At 57.2% G+C, this 23135-nt stretch overlaps 1 protein-coding gene across 1 annotated transcript; it reads left to right on the forward strand.

Annotated features, from left to right (window-relative positions):
• The first annotated feature begins 1754 nt into the window (after positions 1-1754).
• LOC128835476 (natural cytotoxicity triggering receptor 3 ligand 1-like) lies at positions 1755-11560 on the forward strand. The gene is made up of 7 exons (XM_054024986.1): positions 1755-1794; positions 7184-7513; positions 7732-8031; positions 9062-9361; positions 10997-11101; positions 11263-11460; positions 11508-11560. The coding sequence occupies exons 1-7, from the start codon at positions 1755-1757 to the stop codon at positions 11558-11560; spliced, it is 1326 nt and encodes a 441-aa protein (XP_053880961.1).
• Positions 11561-23135: the final 11575 nt, after the last annotated feature.

Genomic DNA, 23135 nt, shown 5'->3' on the forward strand with positions numbered 1-23135 from the left:
GAGGGATTACTCTCCCCATTGACCCCAGTCGCCAGAGCGAGGCGGTGTGACCCAGCGGGCTCTGCCCCCCAGAGAAGGGGGTGGATATGAAGGCGACTGAGGCAGAAGGAGTTGGCTGAGGGCCAGGAGCTGTTTTGGTGTCAGGATGGGGCCTCAGCCCCACCGGGGAGTTTGGGACTCAGAACAGAAGCGGCTGCAGATTGGTTAGTGGGATCCTCACCTGTCCCGGGCTGGGTTCCAGACCAGGAGCCTGGTTCATGCCAAGGCAGCCTGAGGGGGGCGGGGGGCTCAGGCTGGGCTGAGAGCAGCGCACGTGGCATTGGGGATCCCACTTACCCTAGGGCCGTTCAGTGACTGGCCACAGTCTACCCCAGGAACTGTGTACAATGGAGACTTCTCAGAGAGACCAGGGAGAAAATGGAGACAGCTTGAGCCATGTCATAGCAAAAAGAAGAACAGGAGTACTTGTGGCACCTTAGAGACTAACAAATTTAGTTAGATGCATTTAGATGCATTTAGATGCATCCGAAGAAGTGGGCTGTAGTCCACGAAAGCTTATGCTCTAATAAATTTGTTAGTCTCTAAGGTGCCACAAGTACTCCTGTTCTTCTTTTTGTGGATACAGACTAACACGGCTGTTACTCTGAAACTTGTCATAGCAAAAAGATCTTCCCAGCCAGCTGGAAGAAACTATAAAAGAGAGGAAATCCCGTGGCCTCACTCCCCCACAACGCAACACCTGGAACACGTCTGCAGGACAAGGACTTTGACTGGGGGTGGGGGTGGTCCCGGGCTGAAGGAGAGTTCCAGCCTGTGTATTCAAGATCTGTAACCTGCTTGTTGTATTTACCAGGGTGAGGCACGGCTTGATTTGAATCCTCTCTAGTTTATAGAACTTAAGAGTGTGAATTTATTTTATTTCTTAGGTAACCAGCGTTGAGCTGTGCGCTTACTGCCCATACTCACTCACAAGCTCTGTCCGTTGCTAATAAATCTGTTTGATATTTTGCCTAAGACAGTGCGTTTTGCTAGAAGTGCCTGGGGAACCTGCTCAGGCTAGTGCACGTCCACTTTCCTTTGTAGACGTGGCCGAGTCAATGAACTTCACTGCTCAGGCTTCTAACTAGTGCAGGACGGTACAGCTCTGGGGTGCTAGGCTGGGGAACTGGGGGGAATTCGCTGGAGCCTCTCTGTTGTTGGTTCATGAGTGGCGGGGAGAAGCCTTCATGAGTTGGGTGTGTCCCTGCCTGTGGATTTTATGTACGAGCAGGATTCAGAGGGGTAGCCGTGTTAGTCTGTATCAGCGAAAACAACGAGGAGTCCTTGTGGCACCTTAGAGACTAACAAATTTATTTGGGTATAAGCTTTCGTGGGCTAGAACCCACTTCATCAGATGCATGGAGTGGAAAATACAGTAGCAGGTATAAATACACAGCACATGAAAAGATGGGCGTTGCCTTACCAAGTGGGGTCAGGGCTAAGGAGCCAATTCAATCACGATGGAAGTGGGCTGTTCTCAACAGTTGACAAAAAGGGGTGAATATCAAGAGAGGGGAAATTATTTTTTGTAGTGACCCATCCACTCCCAGTCTTTATTCAGGCCTAATTTGATGGTGTCCAGTTTGCAAATTAATTCCAGTTCTGCAGTTTCTCGTTGGAGTCTATTTTTGAAGGTTTTTTTGTTGAAGAATTGTCACTTTTAAGTCTGGGCCAATTCGCCCCAGAGCGCTGGGAGCGGGGACTGCTGTTCGGGCATGGGTCTGTGCAGCAGTGAATGGCTCCCTGTCAGCACAGGTGGGTGCCACCTCTGAGCCAGTCCCTGACGGTGTGTGCGGGGGGCAGGCACTGTCCCAGGGAGCACGTTGGTGCCAGCGCCAGGTAGGTGTGTCTGAGCCTCACCCAGCGACATCAGAACTCCTGATCCTTGCACTTTGCACGTTGTTACAGCCCCTCCCTGTGATCCATGGAAAGTGAAAGGGAATTCGCTGGGGGCCCTGCCAGCTCCGGAGATGGCGACTCTGTGGGGACGTAGGCTGGGGGGTCTCCTCATCCCCCTCCTTGTCCTTGGGGTGGCCGGTAAGTACAGACCCCTGGTGTCCTGTAGGAGGGCAGGGCAGGGCCCCGGGGCTCCCCGGCAGAGTAAAGTCCCGGGGACAGGCCCTAGTCACTGCCCAGCTCTGCCCGGCCTCAGCCGCCGGGTCTGCCCTGAGCCCGTGTGAATGCCCCAGAGTGTGACAGGAGCCGGGGAGGGAATGGGGGAGACATGGGCAGTATTGCAGGGGAAGGGGGCAGGAGGCAGACGGGAGTATTGAGGGGGTAGAGGGAAAATTATAAGGATTTTGCCATCCCCATAAGGTGGGGGCAGGGCCCAGCTCCTCACTACGTGCCCCGCGCTGGGCACCTGTGGGCTGGGACTGCCCTGGCCTGGGGCGGTGACTCCTGCTGGGCAGGGTGAGGTCAGTGTTGTACTTTAAGTACTGCACAGGATCTTTTCAGGGGGAATAAGGCAAAACGCCACATTTATTAGTAATACATGTATTCATTAACACTGTATTATATGCATATAATATATTACACTTACACTCACACACACACACACACACACACACACACACACACACACAAACACACTCCGTCTTGTTGTTACCAATTAGTTGCTCCCCTTAACTTCACTGGCCAGGTGAGTTAGATGGGGGAGGGGGTGGAGCCGGGCTTCTGCCGATCCGGATCGATGCTCCCATGTTGACAAGACGAGACCCGGGGTCCTCTGCAAGACACCTCACTTTTATAGCAGCTTCCCTCTTATGCAAATCTAGACCAGATTTAAACTCTGAGTCTGTGTCCATTGGTCCTTTGTGCTGCTTTCTTTTGAGTGTTGTCCCAATGCTGCAAAGAGGGTGTTTCCAAAAGAAGGTGCTTGCTTCTAACCCCCGAGGCCGTGGGTATGTCTGCTTGTCTTTAATGAGCCCACTTGACACGTTTTATTGTCCTTGGGTCTGGCTCTCAGCCCCTCTCCAACAGTTTATTATACCAAGGGCAATGCAAAGTTTCTAAATGAGGCTTTGATACAAAGTCCCATGAAAACAGAGGTCACACGTGGGTTAGACCCACCACAAGGTTATATGAAGAGGCACAATGTAAAGTCATATGAAAATTATCAGAGATTTATCTACATTGTCCCTCTTTTGACCTCTCGAGAACAATTCTTGAGTGGTCACCATATAAATCTTTTGTATTTGATGCAAACAAACCAAACAATTATAACCAGGTGAATATAACTAAAACCATTACAATTGACTAAACACCAGATATAACATAAACACAAATGCAAACAATTATAATTATAATAATTGGAAATACAACAAAACCATTACCATTCCAATAATTGGGTACATTGACAAACAAAATGAGGCCCCAGTTTGATGCTGCAATAGCCATCAAACAATAAAAGTCACTGAGGTCAGGACCTTCTTAAGCACACACAACAAATAAAATTTTGTAGGAGTACCACAGTTGTTATGCAAGGTTAAGCTGATTTGGACTTAAACTAACATTCAGTTGCTAAAATGTTGTAGAATCCCCTATTTTTAACAGTTGTTCTCAGAGGTTTCTGGGGACCTGAAAGATGGGGCCATACAATTATGGGCCAAGGTATTACAGGTTATGGGGGCCCAAGAACTACCCTTCAGCGCTTGGGGAAATAGAACCAGAGTGCATAGAGGAAAGTGTGGAATTAATAATAATACAAGCAAATGTAACTAACAATACAAATGTATTAATAACAAAAATTAACAACAAAATGACTATTAGAGAACCTAACCAAAAATAAACCTGATGCCCTGGGGACCAAAGTCTTTTGGACACAAGTGGTGATTGATAAGTTGGATGGAGATGGGGGAAGTAGAGAGAGGAAAAGACATTTGCCCTGTCTAGTGTAGTATCCCCTCTCTCTGGACCCAATGCTAGCACAGGACACCACTAGAGACAGACACAGAACATGCAACACAGACTTTGTCATGACACTAGAACCATGGTATTTTATAACTCTTCAGCTGGTACCAGCTCTCCTGATGTTCTGGTTCAGAGCCTGAAAGATAGAAGCTTGGAAACAAATTAGCACAGTGCTTTCACCCTGGCAGAACCTGCTTGGTCTCTGCCACAGTGTGTTTGGTACTTGGGGCTGCACAAATGCTAATTAAATGGTGCATTTCTTGTGAGTGTAAATCCTCCCTTTCTCTCAGTAAAAGGGCGTTAACACTCCATCTAGAAAAAAAATCTGTTTTAAAATCTCCAGCCATTTTGCCATGGCCTGGAGATCTGAGAAAGAAGCAGGCACTGTTGTTAACTGTTTCAATGGCATTTTGGCCCTGGGAGGAGGAATTTACCCAAATATCCCCCTTCCCAATCTCCAGAGGAGTCCCAAAGGTCTGCCCCCTTCTGGGGTAGGGTTACCATACGTCCGGATTTTCCCGGACATGTCCGGCTTTTTGGGCTCCAAATCCCCGTCCGGGGGGAAATCCCAAAAAGCCGGACATGTCCGGGAAAATCGGGACATGCGGGCGGCAGTGCTGGGCTGGGGGTGCCAAGCGCCGGGGGCACCGAGCGCCGGGGGCTGGCGGGGCCGAGCGCCGGCGGTGCCGGGGACCAGGGGGGCCGGGGGCGCCGAGCGCCGGGGGCTGGCGGGGCCGAGCGCCGGGGATGCCGGGGACCGGGGGCCGGCGGGGCTGGGGGCCGGCGGGGCCGGGGACCGGGAACGCCGAGTGCCGGGGGCCGGCGGGGCCGAGCGCCGGGGGTGCCGGGGACCGGGGGCACCAAGCGCCGGGGGCCGGCGGGGCCGAGCACCGGTGGGGCCGGGTCCAGGGGGCCCGGGGGCCGACGGGGCCGAGCGCCAGCGGAGCCGGGGGAGTGCTCGGCCGGGGGCTGGGCCGGGGGGTGCTGAGCGGGTCGGCAGGGCTGGGGGGTGCTGAGCGGGCCAGGAGTGCTCGGCCGGGGGCCGGCGGGGCCAGGGGGGGCTAGGCTGGGGGTCCGGGGGCGGGGCCGGGGCCAGGTGAAGTGTCCTCCTTTTGGAGGCTCAAAACATGGTAACCCTATTCTGGGGTCTCAAATGTTTCTTCTTCTGATGTTACTGCTGCTGTAAGATTTGAGAGTGCTGTTTTAACTCTCTGTACCCAACCTGTTTTCCAGTTTCTCTATCTGTTGCTTGCCTGGGCCCGATCCTGCTTTTTTCAATAAACAGTTCCTTTCCATGGGCACAAGCCTTGTTCCACTATCAATTTAGCAAGGAGGGTGGGCTTTTCAACTAGCCCCCACCCTTCCTGGTCCCATTCCTTAAACATTTTTTTCAAAATTGTGAAATTACCACAATATTACTTACAAAAAACAAACAAACAAACAAACATAAACCAAACATAAACCTTGACAGAACAAGGAGCAATGGTCTCAAGTTGCAGTGGGGGAGGTCCAGGTTGGATATCAGGAAAAACTATTTCACTAGGAGGGTGGTGAAACACTGGAATGCGTTACCTAGGGAGGTGGTGGAGTCTCCTTCCTTGGAGGTTTTTAAGGCCCGGCTTGACAAAGCCCTGGCTGGGATGATTTAGCTGGGAATTGGTCCTGCTTTGAGCAGGGGGTTGGACTAGATGACCTCTTGAGGTCCCTTCCAACTCTGATATTCTATGATTCTATGATTCACACTACACTGCCCAAATTCCTATATCCTTCAGAGTTTGGTTTAACAGAACAAGATCTGCATCTTACGTTTTTAACCCACTCTGGGCCAGAGGGAGAGACGCTAAGCTTCCCTCTGTATTACTCGGTCTGCTACCACCGAGGGTTCATACACCAATTATACAAATCCTTCCCCGGATCAGAGTGAGAAACACTAAGTTCTCCTCTTTAGCTCAGTCTTGCTACGGCTGAGGGTGTATGTACCTCTATAACACAATTTAAACCTAAACTCCTATATCCTTCAGAGTTTGGTTAATTAACTGAAAGTTTACGCTCTTTTTCCTCTAGTGCCAGGCTTGCTAAAGCTGGCGGTGTGCACACCAGTTTTATAATAACTGTGGGTTCTATGCTTGCTCCCCCTTTCGCATTCTCCTCCAAAATGTTGTACTTAAAGTACTGCACAGGATCTTTTCAGGGGGAATAAGACAAAACGCCACATTTATTAGTAATACATGTATTCATTAACACTGTATTATATGCATATAATATATTACACTTACACTCACACACACAAACACACTCCGTCTTGTTGTTACCAATTAGTTGCTCCCCTTAACTTCACTGGCCAGGTGAGTTAGATGAGGGAGGGGGTGGAGCCGGGCTTCTGCCGATCCGGATCGATGCTCCCATGTTGACAAGACGAGACCCGGGGTCCTCTGCAAGACACCTCACTTTTATAGCAGCTTTCCTCTTATGCAAATCTATACCAGATTCAAACTCTGTGTCTGTGTCCATTGGTCCTTTGTGCTGCTTTCTTTTGAGTGTTGTCCCAATGCTGCAAAGAGGGTGTTTCCAAAAGAAGGTGCTTGCTTTTAACCCCCGAGGCCGTCGGTATGTCTGCTTGTCTTTAATGAGCCCACTTGACACATTTTATTGTCCTTGGGTCTGGCTCCCAGCCCCTCTCCAACAGTTGCATCCGAAGAAGTGAGGTTTTTACTCACGAAAACTTATGCCCAAATAAATCTGTTAGTCTTTAAGGTGCCACCAGACTCCTTGTTGTTTTTGTAGATACAGACTAACACGGCTACCCCCTGATACTCCAACAGTTGAGGCTGTCTGGAGGTGCTGCCTTCCATGCCTTGCTCATCCACACCTCATTCATTCAACAGGGCAATTGATTAAGAGTGGGGGGCGGGGGAGAGCTCTTGTTCTACTGCTAGCAAAAAGACATTTTTCTTCTATCTTATTCTATCCTTAGGGGCTATAACATTATACCAAGGGCAATGCAAAGTTTCTAAATGAGGCTTTGATACAAAGTCCCATGAAAACAGAGGTTACACGTGGGTAGACCCACCACAAGGTTATACGAAGAGGCACAATGTAAAGTCATATGAAAATTATCAGAGATTTATCTACATCACTCAGGGCCTGGCTGGGGCTCTGCTGTTAGGGGCTACGGGCTGCGCTGCTGGATCAGCCCCTCTCCCCGCTCAGCCGGACGTCTCTTTTCTCCTAGCAGGCTCCCAGCTGCAGATCTACACCCCCCCGTCCTCCCAGGCCCCGCTGGGCTCTGGGGCGCTGCTGAAATGCCGGTTCAGCATTGGGGAGCAGATTGACCTGAGCTCCCTGCGGGTTCAGTGGTATTTCTCAGGGCGCCGGATACTGGAGTACCCCCCGGGGCAGGGGGATCCCCAGCCCGGAGCCAGCATCTCGGAACAGGAGCTAAGGAACGGGAACGCCTCGCTGTCGCTGGCCAGAGTGACGCCGTTTGACCAGGGGCCCTATAAATGTGTCGTCGGGTACGGCGTGGAGGAGCTGCAGAGTGAGACGACCCTCAGCGTGGCCGGTGAGGAGACTGGCCCCTAAGAGAAACACGCTGGGCTGGTGGGTGTGATGGGCCAGGGTCCCTGTACTGCTGGATTCCCTGCAAGGTGTGGGGTGTGAGAGGGGTGTGTATGTGTGGTGCCCCCCGTGCAGTGTTGTGTGAATGCTCACAAACAAGGGCAAGGGGCAGTGTTGGTGAGGATGTGAGAGTCAAACTTGTTGCTCCTCTGTAACTTCCAGCGGCTCCGAGAATCTCCATCCCCCGGCGATCGGCCAGGAAAGATACTGAGAGCTTTTTCCTGTGCCACGTGTGGGGATTCTACCCCGGGGACGTCACCGTCACGTGGCTGAGAGACGGGCGGGTTCTGACCGACGCCACCCGCTCTGCCCCCCAGAGGAACCCGGACGGGACCTTTAACCTCACCCTGACCTACACCTTCACCCCCACCGCGAGCGACTCCGGCAGCAACTTCTCCTGCCACGTCACCCACGCGGCTCTGGCCCAGCCCCTGCAGGAGGAGTTCCCCCTGGATGTCACAGGTGAGTCTGGGCTAGAGGGACTGGAGCATAGAGACACAGGGATCCCCATCTCCATCACTCTGCTACAGGGAGTTTCTCCTGGTTAGGGGAGGTGCGTTAAGCTCAGGGTGGCACCTGCGAGCTCCACCAGTGTCATGGTCTTCTGTACCAGATCTGGACTGGGTCAGAGCTGGCTTCCACACCCCAGATATGTTCATCCTGAGATCCGGTAATGCTCTGCCAGGTCTGGCTGTTGTGAGCTTAGAGAAGGTGTGTTGCACCCAGTGCCCCAGTGGCTGAACAGTGTAATACAATTCAGCATCCCGAGACATGTCCCCCTTGAAGTGCTACTTTCCTACCATTGACAATAGTGACTCAGTCACGCTGTCTTTGGGGTTCAGAGCAGATCCGTTTGTAAAGTGTCTTTGAATCGTACCCAAATGCAGAACAACAGGGTTATCTGGCATTGAGTTGATCCTTGACGTGCTTTATGGACGAGGTTTAGAATTTCTCCTCTTGTTTCTTTTGGAATTGTGATTGCAATTGCCTTTAATCATGAGCCCATTTGACTCAATTCATTGTCCAAACTCCACAAAGTCGTCTCTTGTCACTTACTTAATTAGTGGCCGTTAGCTACTGGGACCAGCCAGGTCTCAGTCTCAGCGCTGGGGGAGGACAGCTCAGCACAGTTTGTGTCCTGGAGCAGAAATATAAATACGAAGCACGTTCCCAAGCAGGGCTGCTTTACGGCCTGTGGTGACTGGTACGGCTTTGGTGGTGTGATAAGATCATCAGTGAGAGACACAGGCTGAACAACCCACCAACCACCTTAAGGGCTTACAGATCAACCCATGTGCCGCTCGATCTGCATGGATGCCATGGCCTTTTGGGATTTGCCTTGATGATGATGGTGGTTTGGTGTAAACTTCTGGCATCTTCCAGGTTTGGCCCAGCTCCGCTCCTGCCCCAAAGTGACAGAAAATCCAGGGACTTGGGATGTTTTGTTTCCTGGAAAATTTAAGCAGGAATTTAATTCTGCCTCGCATTCCAGCTGCTCCCAGACTCTCCATCCCCCAGCGATCGGCCGGGACAGACACAGCGACCTCCTTCCCCTGCCACGTGTGGGGATTCTACCCCCAGGACATCGCCGTCACGTGGCTGAGAGACGGGCGGGTTCTGACCGACGCCACCCGCTCTGCCCCCCAGAGGAACCCGGACGGGACCTTTAACCTCACCCTGACCTACACATTCACCCCCACCGTGAGTGACTCCGGCAGCATCTTCTCCTGTCACGTCAGCCACGCGGCTCTGGCCCAGCCCCTGCGGGAGGAGTTCCCCCTGGATGTCACAGGTGAGTCTGGGCTGGAGACCCCGTAAAACGCCAGGTGCTGAAGGGACTCGGTGCAGCAGGGCTGAGTGGCAGTAGCGTAGCTAGTGGGGTGCAGGGGAAGCAGCCGCTTCCCCTCAGCACATTTTCCAAAAGAGGTGCCTTAGTTAGGGGTTACCATGGCGCCAGCGGGAAGGGCCCACACTTCGCTCTGAAGCTTGGCCTGCCGGGCCGGCGCTGGGCTCCTGCAGGCGGGGGGGGGCAGCACACCCGTAGGAGCCATGGGGGGGGCAGCATGGCCGGAGGAGCGAGGGGGGCTCGGAGGCGCTTTCAGCGCAGGAAGCCGCTGGCGCGCTGTGCGCCCTGAGCCTTGGAGAGGTGGGGGCGCTGCGCCCTAGTGCACGGGCCCCTCCCCAGCTCAGGCAGCAGGGCCCCGGGGTGGTATCCGGTGCCTCTGCCGCTGCTGGTGGGAGGGAGAAGCCGCTCAGTCCTGGGGCCGTCTCAGCGCCCTGGAGTCGAGCCGGTGGGTGGGGAGCCTGGCTATGGTGCCCGGCTCCTGGCTGCAGCGCCCGGGGAGAGCCTAGCGGCGGTGCCCCAGGAAGCGAAGGAGAGCCCCCAGTGCGGGGCGGCGATGCGGCTGGGAGCTGCGCGCCGGTGACCGTGGCAGGGCAGGGGGAGGTGGGAAGCTTGTGGCCGGCCCTGGCGCTGCTCCGCCCGCCGCAGTGGTTCCCTGTGCTGCCATGTGCGAGGCTGCGGCTGACGCTCAGGGATTCCGGCTGCCGGATGGTACAAGCCCCTGCAGCCGCAGCCTCGCACATGGCAGCCCGCAGCACGGCCGGAGGAGCCATGGGGTGGGGGCGGGGGGAGGGCAGCAGGGCTGGGGGAGTCAGCCAAGGGGGGGGGCGCGGAGCGGCCAGAGGAGGAGCCAAGGGGGGGCGCCTTTTTAATGTTTGCTCCCCCTGCACTTAGAACCTGGCTACGCCACTGCTGAGTGGTCAGGAACGTGGCACAGCCTGCCCTGCTGCTGCATTGGGGTACGGTAACCATGGGAATGTACAACCCGGGCCGGAGCCAAGGGCCCACCACAAACAGCTCCAAGGAGTGACCCGCAGGCTGGGGGTTGCGTGTCCTTGCCGTGTGCTGGAACCAGTCTGCAGCCGCAGGAGGTGGCTGTGAAGGTCGGGGGTGAGGGGCGGTCAGGGCCGGCTTTAGGAAGTGCGGGGCCCGATTCAAACAGTTTCCACGGGGCCCCGACAGGGATGACTAAAAAAAAAAAAAAACACGTTAAAAAAAACATGTGGGGCTTGTACTCATCGGGCCGCGCTCCTAGTCTTTGGCGGCGGGTCCTTCACTCGCTCCAGGTCTTCGGCAGCACTGAAGGACCCGCCGCCAAAGTGCCACCAAAGACCCGGAGCGAGTGAAGGACCCGCTGCCAAAGACCTGGAGCGCCGCTGGGTGAGTAAAAATTAAAAAGGTGCCTCTAGCCAGGGAAGGGATTCTCTGCCACTTGCCCCCCACTCTGGGCGACCCTGCCACTGGGCGTGGGGCCCTCTTAAGCGCGGGGCCCGATTCGGGGGAATTGGTGGAATTGGCCTAAAGCCGGCCCTGGGGGCGGTACGGGGCGAGATCTGACCCTGTCTCCATCTCCTTCCCGTGCAGAGGCGCATGGTTCCACCACGGCGCTCACAGCAGTGCTGGGGATCTCGGTAACACTGGCCATGGTGACGACAGCGTTAGCCACTTACTTCTGGTGCCGATGGAAAGGTAACTGCCGATGCCATGAGCCACTGGGGGGAGGAAGCGGGGGATCCATTAGCCACCACAGGGGGGCCACAGGGCCCCTGAGGGAGCAGCGGGTCGGGAAGAGTCCATTAGCCACTGAGTCTGTGCCTTGTCGATGCTATTCACCTTCCCCCTCTGCCTAGGCCGCTGTGCCCCCACCAGCACTGATGGGAAAGTTCCCTACTCCGACTCTGAGGTACCAGATGGGAAAGTCTCCAAATCCGTCTCTGAGGTGCTGGTGCCGGGCGATGCCATGGAGGGGACATTCCCCGAGGACACGGCTGTGACATGGGAGCGGATACACGGACAGGACAGGACGCTGATCGGGACTGACGGGGTCAGCGAGGCTGGGGAGGGGCCTGAGCACCAGCCGCTGTTACACCCCCAGCCCCAGCGCTGGAGAGCGACACAGGAGAGATCACGGACCTGCCTCATGGATAACGGGGCACGGGACAGCTGTAGCTTCCACCACGAGGCCAGCGGGATCCGAGAGCAGCGAGAGTCCGGGGAGATCCGGCCGTGGGGTGAGTGTCCCCAGGGCTGTGATGTGTTGCTAGGACCCCGCCCCTGAGCCAAGCAGAGTCCAGCGAACGCCCAGGGACTCCAGCAGCCGATGGGCTGTCAGAGCCGGTAGTTTGGGTCTGGTTCAGTGCAGGGAGGGCGCGTTGTGTCCGGTCTGGGGGACGGTCTCTGGTTAACGTGGGGGGATCCCAGCACTGACCCCAGCAGCCTCCGGCCGGGATAAACAGCCACTGGGCCCTGGTGCAGGTGTCTGTATCTGCCAGTCCTGGGGGCCGAGGGCTCTGGTCACAGCTCAGGACACAGGCAAGAAACCCCAGCCTGGGCTGTATCCTGCCTGGGGAAGGCGTGTTCCCACCCCAGCACCATCCCCCCAGGTTTAGCGCGTTCTCAGCCATTGATTAGCTATGGTTCCTTTATCAGCGGCGGGACCTGCTGGGAGGACGGAGGGAACTGGGCCAGGGAGGAGTCCCGATTTATAGGCACCGTTTGCTCAGGGGCACCTGGCTGGTGCCTCCCACCCGGCTGAGTCTCTGCAAGGGCCCAGGGTCCCTGGGGTCATGTGGGGATGTAAAAGGCACTGGTGGGTGGGTCTCTGCCAAGCTCCGCCCCCTGATGGTTGCAGAATGAGACGCAGCAATTGGCAGGGTCTGCAGACAATCAAACAATCGTGTGTGTTCTGCTGGGCTCAGCCCCCCCACCCCTCCCGGCAGGGCTCAGGGCCCCCGTTGGGCTCCGTGGCCTTGACCTCTTCACTGGGGAGACTATCGGGCTGCAAGTCCCCAGGCGTGTCTGTTCCTTCTCCCAGGGCTGCGCTGTGTCTGGGGACTCACTCCCCTGCAACAGGAGTTCAGTCCCCCCCTTTCCACCCGTAACCCGTCTGCCAGGGGCTGTCGGCAACAGCAAGGGCCGGGTTCGATGTCTGGGGGTTCCCCTGAACAGTACAGCACAGAACCAGCTCCAGCCCCCACCCAGTAATCCAGGAAAACCAAACCCCACCCCTGGGGGCCTCTGAGGGAATATTCCCCCACTCGCAAGCACTGAGAGTGTCTGACAAACAAACCCTCGTTACAAGGGAGAGGGGACTCAGCATTCACTTGGGAAAACACCACAAGGATTCCAAAGCCTGCAAACCCTGAGCAAACACCCACCCCACAGATTGCTGGGCAGTGCCCTTTGCAAGGCGGGAAACTGAGGGAATGTTAAATGTAAAGGGTGGATGTCCCTGTAACATGCTGCTCCCCCTGTTTCTCCACGGCACCCCACTCACGGTTAGTTGTCCAAGAGCAGCAACATCCCAGCATCCAGAACACATTACGCACAGTCCTGCTCCCCTGCGCTCACACAATCAGCCCGACAACACTTCAGTGCCCCACTGTGAATTTTAACCCACAACAGCCCGAACGGATCACTGTGGCAGAGTAGGGATGTGTGTGGAAATACAGCCTGCTCCTGGGGTCTCGTGCCCAGTTCGTCGCCAGCTGGCAGAGCAGAGCTGCTCAGACCCCGCGTCCATGCAGGCTCCATCACACCCGTATATCACTGAGCGCATCGCGGGGTCTCCAGCAGTTATAAGGAGAGTGAACCAGACACACAGAGCAGAGTAACTATTCGGGAAGGGGGTTCACCTGCAGGGGATCCTGGCTTGGGCTAAAACCCCAGCCCCATTCTCACTGCTGTCTGTCCCCAGCCCAGCCGCAGGTGTCCGAGATCAAGGTGTTACCGCACTGGGAGCCCCGGGATCAGGTGCCGTTTGCCGTCCAGATCCAGAACTTTTACCCCAGCGAGATTCACCGGATCCAGTGGAGCTGTGATGGGAAAACCTGGGAAAAGTGTGAACTGACCGACTCCAGCCAGAACCCGGATCTCACGTTCAGTGCTACCAGCGTCTGGAGAATCCCCAGTGACCAAATCACCCGTCCAGAATTTACAGTCACCGTGTCTGTTCAGCAAACCCCTCAAAACCCCGCAATCGAGAGTGAGATCAGAGCCGGGGATACAGGTGAGGGGGGCTCCCTGGGGGCGGATGGGGAATGAGCAGGAATCGCTGCCCCCCTGGGGGGTCCCTGAGGGATGAAGGAGCTTTGGGAGCTAATATCCCTCGTCCCCCTTTCTGGCTGCAGACACCGATGTGTCGGGGTGTAACAGTGTCACACACGGGGGTGATTTTATGGGGTAACAGCCCCACTGAGGGGTCAGATCTCTCCTGTCTGAAATGAGGGGGGAGCAGCCCCCACCAGGCCCCGTCTCCCCCTTACGGGACCTGTAACTGTCTCTGGGTGTTTCATTCCCCAGGTCTCCTGCAGCCCCCGGAGGTGTCGGAAATCTCCCAACCCCAGTCAGTGACGGTGGGGGAGGAAATCACCCTGAGCTGCCTCATGACGGGACATTTCCCCGGGGATCTGCGTGTGACCTGGCTCTGGAGGGGCCGGGGGGCCGGGGCTGCTGTTCCCCTGCAGGGCTCTGCCGAGTACAGAATCGAGCCCGGAGCTCCCCGCACACAGGACGGGAAAAGCTTCCAGCAGGAGACGAGACTCAGCTTCACCCCCTCGGTGCAGAGAGACCAGGGGTCCGAGTACGTCTGCCGGGTGGGACACGTCGCCCTACAGACGCCCCTGGAGAGACGCAGCCGGGAGCTGCAGGTGACGGGTGTGTCTCTGTCTGAAATCTCTGGTCACTGGAGCGTCTCGTCCATTCCGGGGGTGAAGGGAAACGGCCGAACACAGCCCGTGAAATCGGAGCAGTTCTACCCCCATCAGCCCCTCGCTGACCCCCACGTGCCCCTCACGCTGGAGCCCCAGTGAGTGCAGGGGCTGGGTGCTCAGTCCCTTACCCCTGGGGACGGTGCAGCCCCTCCCCTCCCCCTGCCAGCCGGGGCTATGTACCCTCAGGGGGCAGCCCCACCTCCCCCCGCTCCCTCTAGGGGGCTGCAGCCCCAGGCTCCCGCGAGTGAAGGGGCTGCAGCTGTCTCTGGGACCTGGTGCTCAGCTGGGGCAGGTCAGGTAGCGGGGAGCTCACTCCAAGCTGGGGAAATAATTCCCGCTGGGACGATGCGCCGGCCCTGGGGAGCGGGGCTGAGACGGACGGGGTGTCACAGAGGCACATGGAGCCCCCGGCCTCCGACTGCCCCTGTCACTGACACTCCTGCTATCTGCTCAGCTCGGCCGCAGGTGTCCGGGATCCAGGTGTTACCGCACTGGGAGCCCCGGGATCAGGTGCCGTTTGCCGTCCAGATCCAGAACTTTTACCCCAGGGAGATTCACCAGATCCAGTGGAGCTGTGACGGGAAACCTTGGGAAAAGTGTGAAGCAACTAAATACAGCCAGAACCCGGATCTCACGTTCAGTGCTACCAGCGTCTGGAGACTCCCCAGCCAGGGACTGAACCATCGGGAGCTCAGAGTCCGAGTGTTCATTCAGCAAAGGCTCCAAGAGCCCCAGATCGAGAGAGAGATCAGAGCTGGGGACACAGGTGATGGGGGCTCCCCGGGGTCGGACGGGGAATGAGCAGACTTGCTTTCCCCGCGGGGTCGCTGAGGGATGAAGGAGCTTTGGGAGCTAATATTCCTCGTCCCCATTTCCGGCTGGAGACGCCGATGGGTCGCTGTTTAACAGTGTCACACATGGGGGTTATATTATGGGGTAACAGCCCCACTGAGGGGTCAGATCTCTCCTGTCTGAAGTGAGGGGGGAGCAGCCCCCACCAGGCCCTGTCTCCCCCTTACGGGGCCTGTAACTGTCTCTGGGTGTTTCATTCCCCAGGTCTCCTGCAGCCCCCGGAGGTGTCGGAAATCTCCCAACCCCAGTCAGTGACGGCGGGGGAGGAAATCACCCTGAGCTGCCGCATGACGGGGCATTTCCCTGGGGCGCTGAGTGTGACCTGGCTCAGGAGGGGCCGGGGGGCCGGGGCTGCTGTTCCCCTGCAGGGCTCTGCCGAGTACAGAATCGAGCCCGGAGCTCCCCGCACACAGGACGGGAAAAGCTTCCAGCAGGAGACGAGACTCAGCTTCACCTCCTCGCTGCAGAGAGACCAGGGGGCCGAGTACGTCTGCCGGGTGGGACACGTCGCCCTACAGACCCCCCTGGAGAGACGCAGCCGGGAGCTGCAGGTGACAGGTGAGTGTCTCTGTCTGAAATCTCTGGTCACTGGAGCGTCTCGTCCATTCCGCGGGTGAAGGGAAACGGCCGAACACAGCCCGTGAAATCGCAGCAGTTCTGGCCCCATCAGCCCCTCGCTGACCCCCACGTGCCCCCCATGCTGGAGCCCCAGTGAGTGCAGGGGCTGGGTGCTCAGTCCCTCACCCCTGGGGACGGTACAGCACCTCCCCTCTCCCTGCCAGCCGGGGCCATGTACCCTCGGGGGGCAGCCCCACCTCCCCCCGCTCCCTCTAGGGGGCTGCAGCCCCAGGCTCCAGCGAGTGAAAGGGCTGCAGCTTTCTCTGGGGCTGTGTGTGGGGGATGGGCAGGGGGGCAGGTACTTGTTCCCTCCCCCTGCTCCCCATGGCTGGGCCAGGCCCCACTCAGCCCTAAGTCTCCCAGTGGGAACAAGACCACGTCTTGGCTCCCCTCCCCTCCTGGTAAGCGGGGAATCGCCCCGGCTCTGAGGGTCACAGGGCCCCACACTCAGGGCCTGGCGCTCGGCCGGGGGAGGTCAGGCAGGGGGGGAGCTCGCTCCAAGCTGGGGAAATAATTCCTGCTGGGACGACGCGCCGGCCCTGGGGAGCAGGACTGAGACGGATGGGGTGTCACTGAGCCACATGGAGCCCCCGGCCTCCGACTGCCCCGTCACTGACGTTCCTGCTGTCTGCTCAGCCCGGCCGCAGGTGTCCGGGATCCAGGTGTTACCGCACTGGGGGCCCCGGGATGAGGTGCTCTTTGCCGTCCAGATCCAGAACTTTTACCCCAGGGAGATTCACCGGATCCAGTGGAGCTTTGACGGGAAAGCCTGGGAAAAGTGTGAACCAACTAAATACAGCCAGAACCCGGATCTCACGTTCAGCGCTACCAGCATCTGGAGAATCCCCAGCCAGGAATTGAACCGTCCGGAGCTCAGAGTCCAAGTGTCCGTTCAGCAAAGCCCCCGGGAGACTCCCATCGAGAGAGAGATCCGAGCCGTGGACACAGGTGAGGGGGGCTCCTGGGGTCAGACGGGGAATGAGCAGGAGTCGCTGCCCCCGGCGGGGTCCGTGAGGGATGAAGGAGCTTTGGAAGCTAATATTCTTCGTCCCCGTTTCCGGCTGGAGACGCCGATGGGTCGGGGTGTAACAGTGTCACACATGGGGGTGATTTTATGGGGTTACAGCCCCACCGAGGGGTCAGATCTCTCCTGTCTGAAGGGAGGGGGGAGCAGCCCCCACCAGGCCCCGTCTCCCCCTTACGGGGCCTGTAACTGTCTCTGGATGTTTCATTCCCCAGGTCTCCTGCGGCCCCCGGAGGTGTCGGAAATCTCCCAACCCCAGTCAGTGGCGGCGGGGAAGGAAATCACCCTGAGCTGCTCCATGACGGGGCATTTCCCCGGGGATCTGCGTGTGACCTGGCTCAGGGGGGGCCGGGGGGCCAGGGCTGCTGTTCCCCTGCAGGGCTCTGCCGAGTACAGAATCGAGCCCGGAGCTCCCCGCACACAGGACGGGAAAAGCTTCCAGCAGGAGACGAGACTCAGCTTCACCCCCTCGGTGCAGAGAGACCAGGGGGCCGAGTACGTCTGCCGGGTGGGACACGTCGCCCTACAGACCCCCCTGGAGAGACGCAGCCGGGAGCTGCACGTGGCAGGTCAGTTTCTAAGGCCCCTTTCCCAAACAGCTCAGCTCCCATTTAGACACCAGAGTCAGTGGCGAGATTCCCAGGAGAGCCCGGCCTGTTGGTGCCGAGCGCTGGGAAACGTGGCCCTGGGCCAGAAGCAATGGAAGCTCCCTAAAAGTGTGTGTCGGGGTGACAGGCACCCAAATTGTGACCTTGCTCCCGCCCCCGCACCGTCCCTTCCCCCCGAGTACCTGCCCTCACTCCACCCCTTGCCCTGAGGTCCTACCCCACGCTGCCTCTTTCCCCTCAGGTCCCTGCCCCCCACTCGCTCATCTCAACTCCTTCCCCCCCATCGCTCGCCCTTAGAGCAGATAAAAAGTGATGGGGCCATGGCCCCCTGCCCCCTCCTGTTCTGGTGCCCCTGCCCTGGGCTTTTTTGACTGTCTGGTGCCACATCTGAGCTGGCTGGTGACTGGAGCAGTCTGGGTCGTTTGTGTGTGCAGGGAAGTGGGTTTGCGTAACGCCTGCAGGCAGAGGGGTTGTGACCTCAACACACTGACTGACCCGCCCCAGCAGTGCAGTTGTGTCCTCCACCCACTCCTGACCCCTCTCCCAGGTAACCCCAGCACCCCTGAGGTTGTGGGTGTCACAGGAGTCGTTCAGGGGAGCTCTCCCTGGGTTAGGGGAGGGCCTGGCAGAGGCTGCTGGGGACACGGGGCCAGGTCAGACCAGATTGGGGGGGGGGGGTGTCAGATCTCCAGGTGCTGTAACTATGACGTGCAATTTCCACATGTTCTAGTCCCACAGGCTCCAGTTCTGGGCAAGATCTCCCAGCCACAGGTCCTGGCACCTGGGGAGCAGGTTACACTGAGCTGCCGAATATCCAGGTTCTACCCCAAGGAGCTGAGAGTGACCTGGCTCCGACGGGGAAGGGGAGAGCCGGAGTTCCGGTGCTTAGACAACCCGAACACCCACAAGATTGACACCCCAGACCCCACAGCCGCGCCAGACGGGAAATCCTACAGCGTGACGTCCCAGCTCCTCTTCACCCCCATGCTGTCCGAGGACGACGGGGCAGAGTACCGGTGCTCTGTGGAACATCAAACCCTACAGGAGCCTGAAGGGAAATCCACTGGGCCACTGGAGCTGCGAGGTACGAGCGAGCGGGGCCGGGCAGCACCGCGCTGATGCTGGGGTGGTTGTGGCTGAGGAGGTCTCTGCTCTCAGGCACTTGGAGCGTCCAGACAAAGTGTCGCTTTGGGCTGAACCTCCTCCGGCCGGTTCCCAGCACGTGGGGCGGTTCCTGGAACGTTTGGGGACTGGCCCGTCGGCTGCTCGCAGGTCCCCCCAGTGCTGGGGAAAGGGGGTGTCAGGTCTGGAGAGAATTGATGGGCGGGTGCAGCAGCCCCTCTGTTTAAAACTGGGTTCAGTTTTCCACTTAAGGCAGGGCTGTGACGGGTTGGATCACAGAAACCCTCTTGGGAGCTGCCACCTGATGTGCCAAGACTACCCCTGCTTCTGCTTTCCCTGCCAGCTCAGGACTCCAGCACCCTGTCTTGCTGAGCCAGACACTCCCGTCTGCTCCAACACAGACCCAGGGTCTGAATTACTTGCCCCAAAGCTGCAGGTTTACCTGAAAGCAGCTAACAGAAGTGTTCCTGTCTTTAGCACTCAGATGCCCAACTCCCAATGGGGTCTAAACCCAAATTAACCCGTTTTACCCTGTATAAAGCTTATGCAGGGTAAACTCATAAATTGTTCGCCCTCTGTAACACTGATAGAGAGATATGCAGTTGTTTGCTCCCCCAGGTATTAATACATACTCTGAGTTAATTAATAAGTAAAAAGTGATTTTATTAAATACAGACAGTAGGATTTAAGTGGTTCCAAGTAGTAACAGACAGAACAAAATAAGTCACCAAGCAAAATAAAATAAAATGCGCAAATCTATGTCTAATTAAACTGAATACAGATAATCTCACCCTCAGAGATGCTTCAGTAAGTTTTTTCCTCAGACTGGACACCTTCCAGGCCTTGGCACAATTCTTTTCACTGGTACAGCTCTTGTTCCAGGTCAGGTGGTAGCTAAGGGGTTCTTCATGATGGCTCCTCTCTTTAGCCAGCTGAAGACAAAATGGAGGGGTCTCCCACGGGTTTAAATAGACTCTCTCTTGTGGGTGGAGACCCCCCTCCTCACTTCTATGCAAAGTCCAGCTCCAAGATGGAGTTCTGGAGTCACCTGGGCAAGTCACATGTCCATGCATGACTCACAGTTTTTACAGGCAGAAGCCATTGTCCACATGGTATCTTGAATGTCTCCAGAAAGACTTCTTATGTGGATTGGAGCATTCCAAGATGCATTGTTCCCCAAGTGCTTCCTGATCAGGTACTTAACCTTGCAAATTCCTTCCTAAAGAAACTGACCAAATGCCTCACAAAGCTTACTTAAAAAGAACAGGAGTACTTGTGGCACCTTAGAGACTAACAAATTTATTAGAGCATTTGTATTTGTTAATCTCTAAGGTGCCACAAGTACTCCTGTTCTTTTTGCGGATACAGACTAACACCGCTGCTACTTTGAAAGCTTACTTAGAAATCAAACAAGTATACAGCCAATATTCTTAACCTCAAATACAAAATGATATATGTGTACAAATAGGATGAATAGATTTAGTAGACCATAACCTTTACAGAGATGTTACATGGCTCAGGCAGCACAAAACATATTCCAGTTATGTCATATTCCCATAAAGACTTATGGGAGGTACCGTCACAAGGGCCTCACCCTCATGGTTTCGCAGGAGGAGAACAGTGTGTCCTCCCCAAACTCACACCTCAGGGTCTGAGGGCAAAGGAGGAATTGTCTAGGGAATTTCAGCTAAATCTGGGATCTGGTTCGGGAATGGGAACGGTGCCTCTGAGAAGGTTTTACTTAAAGCATCTGACCTTTGTTGACCCTGTTTGCTAATAACAGCTGGGTCTGTCTCCTTCCCACGGTCACCATGACTAAACCCCACTGCAAACTAGCGGCAAAGGGACAGGTGAAGACATTAAGCTGTAATTAAGCAAAGTGATTAATGGCTGTACACAGTCCTTGCTGTCATGGGCACAACTGGCCCTTGCCCAGGAGAGCTGCTGCTCCCCACACTGCGCCGTGGGACTGACGCCACGTCCTGGGGTTGAACTACTCAAACCCTCAGCAGAGACAGTCTCTTTTCCACAAGTGAGGCCGCCCACAGTAAAGATGGCTGCTGTCTCCTGTTGTTTCAATGGCACTGAATCTACCGGCTGCCCTCGGGAAAGATGGCCGACTACATGAAAATGAGGCTGCCCTTACCAAAGATGGCTACCGTCTCCCATGGTTTCCATACCACAGTAGCCAGGCTGCCCTCACAGAAGAGAACTCCCCCCTCCCCCTTCATGCTCCATGGCTGGAAAACTGGGCAGGAAATTGTGAGGCGACATCTGTGCCGTGAGCCCCAGCTCAGTCCTGGGGAGCAGCAGCAGCTGGGGGCCTGGGGCAGAGACGCTCCCAGCTCCGGTGCTGGGGGCTCGTCTGCTCCCAGGGGCTGTGGCGGGCCTAGGGACCAGACGCAGCACTGGATGGGCTCCCCTCACTGGTACAAGGCCGGCTGTGACGAACTGGGACTGTTCTTACTGTGGTGTGTGAATGCTGACAGGGCAGTGTGGCTAGGATAGTCCCCATTGGGGGATGGGAGTCTGCCCGAAGGCGAATACCTGAGCTTGTAACATGAGAACCCAGGAAGGGGTTGGAGGCCAGGTGACTCCTGGGCCCGGGAAACTGAACAAAGGCTGTGGGAGGGGTCGCTGAAGGGGGAGTTTCAGGAGCTGGCTGGTGATATGGCTGGGAGGCAGACGGGGCTCTGACCTCCCAAGGGGGCTGGGGTGCCCTGGGACCCCAAGATGGACCTAACTGAGGGGGGTCCTGTTGTCTGTGCCTGCAAGACCTGTCTTGGACTGTGTTCCTGTCGTCTAAATAAACCTTCTGCTTTACTGGCTGGCTGAGAGTCACGGTGAATCGCAGGAAGCCGGGGGTACAGGGCCCTGAGTCCCCCACACTCCGCGACACCGGCACCGCAGGGTGGAGTTAGGGGGTAAAGACTGACACACTGACCCCCCCAACACCATTAGCGTCTTTTCGTCCAGTGGCTCCTCCCTCCCCACTGCCTTCCGTATTCCCACTCGTCCCAGTGAGTCAGGGGAGGGGACGTTCCTGTTCCCAACCCACCCCATCCCCCCTCCAGTCCCTGTGTTCGACACAGAAAAGCCCATAAACAACTCTACAATCTGTTTAAGAGATAAGAAGGCTGGTCACATGTGATTCCCTCCCCACCCCCACCCCCCAGCATGAACCCTACAAAGCCAGGAAGCGCCAAGTTCTGGGGCAGCTCCGAGCCGTCCCCTGATGCTCCCACAACACGTTTCCGGGGCGGTGACAGACTCGCATCTCACAGGGGAGCTCCTGGGGCCTGGAAGGGATGTGCCCAGCCGCTGGGACGCGCCATGCTCAGCCCAGGTCGACAGACACGCACTCAATCTGCTCCAGCTACCGCCTGACAATAGCCATGTGGGCACAGCGGGGGGGAGGGGGGGCCAGGCTAGCGCCAAGTGCGCCCCCGGGGCCAGGCAGGGCTGTACTCCGGTGACTAGCCTGAGCTCCCGCGGCCACGCGACTGTTTTTAGCACCAGGCCGTCTGTCTGTCCCCGCTGGGAATGACCCCTCCTGGCTGCTGTGTAGACGTTCCCGGCCAGATACGGACACACTGCAAACGGCACCCACATCTCCCTGCCAATACACCACCAAGCTGTCCCTGTGAGCTCCTGCTCGCCCCCCGCCCCCCTGTACACACAGCTCTCTGGGGTCCTAGCCTGTGCTCAGCTCAACGCAGACTGCGGGGAGATTGTCAGCACCTTCAGTGGCAGCCCTGCTCCGGTCAGTGGGGCTGGGAGCTTTTCACGCCAGGGCCGGAGATTTGTTTATTCTGGTTCATTCTTCCCCGGCTCAAACGGCTGCCGGGCTCCTGCCCAGACGTTACACGAGTTGCCTCGGGGGCCAAACCTCACAGGAACTTTAGCAAAGGTGTAGAATGAAACCCCTTGTGCAGCCGTAAATACAGTGTGTGCAGCATTGCCCACAGCAGCCTGGGGCAGGCGATAGGGCAGGGAGGTCGCCCCTTTACTCCAAGGAGGAGTATTTAAGGAGCAGCTGGTGATCCCCTCCTCACAGTGGATAGCAGAGCTAGGGTCACCTGTGTGCAGGTCCCCCTGGGCTCAGCCGTTACAAACACATCCGGCTCCCCTCTGGGGCAGTGGGGAGTCCCCCGGCTCTGAGGGGGTCACAGGGCCCCACGCTCAGGGTCTGGCGCTCGGCCGGGACAGGTCAGGCGGGGGGAGCCTGCTCCAAGCTGGAGAAATAATTCCTGCTGGGACGACGCGCCGGTCCTGGGGAGTGGGACTGAGACGGACGGGGTGTCACAGAGCCACATGGAGCCCCCCGGCCTCCGACTGCCCCTGTCACTGACGCTCCTGCTGGGGGCTCAGGGCCTCTGGTTAACGACGCCCCCAGAACCTGACACCTGGGTGAGGTCAGGGGGTGGTTTCTCCCCCTCTTGGGGCAGGGTCTGTTCTGTGGATGGCAGGACTGGGCAGTGTGGGGAGCAGAGGTGGGTCAGCTCCCAGGGACTGAGCCTGGTGTATTCGCAGGGTCCCAGGCAGGAGCCTCATTCCCGTTCTGTTCC

The sequence above is a fragment of the Malaclemys terrapin genome, chromosome 4 (genome assembly GCF_027887155.1).
Source record: "Malaclemys terrapin pileata isolate rMalTer1 chromosome 4, rMalTer1.hap1, whole genome shotgun sequence".
In the NCBI taxonomy this organism is placed as follows: Eukaryota; Metazoa; Chordata; order Testudines; family Emydidae; genus Malaclemys; species Malaclemys terrapin.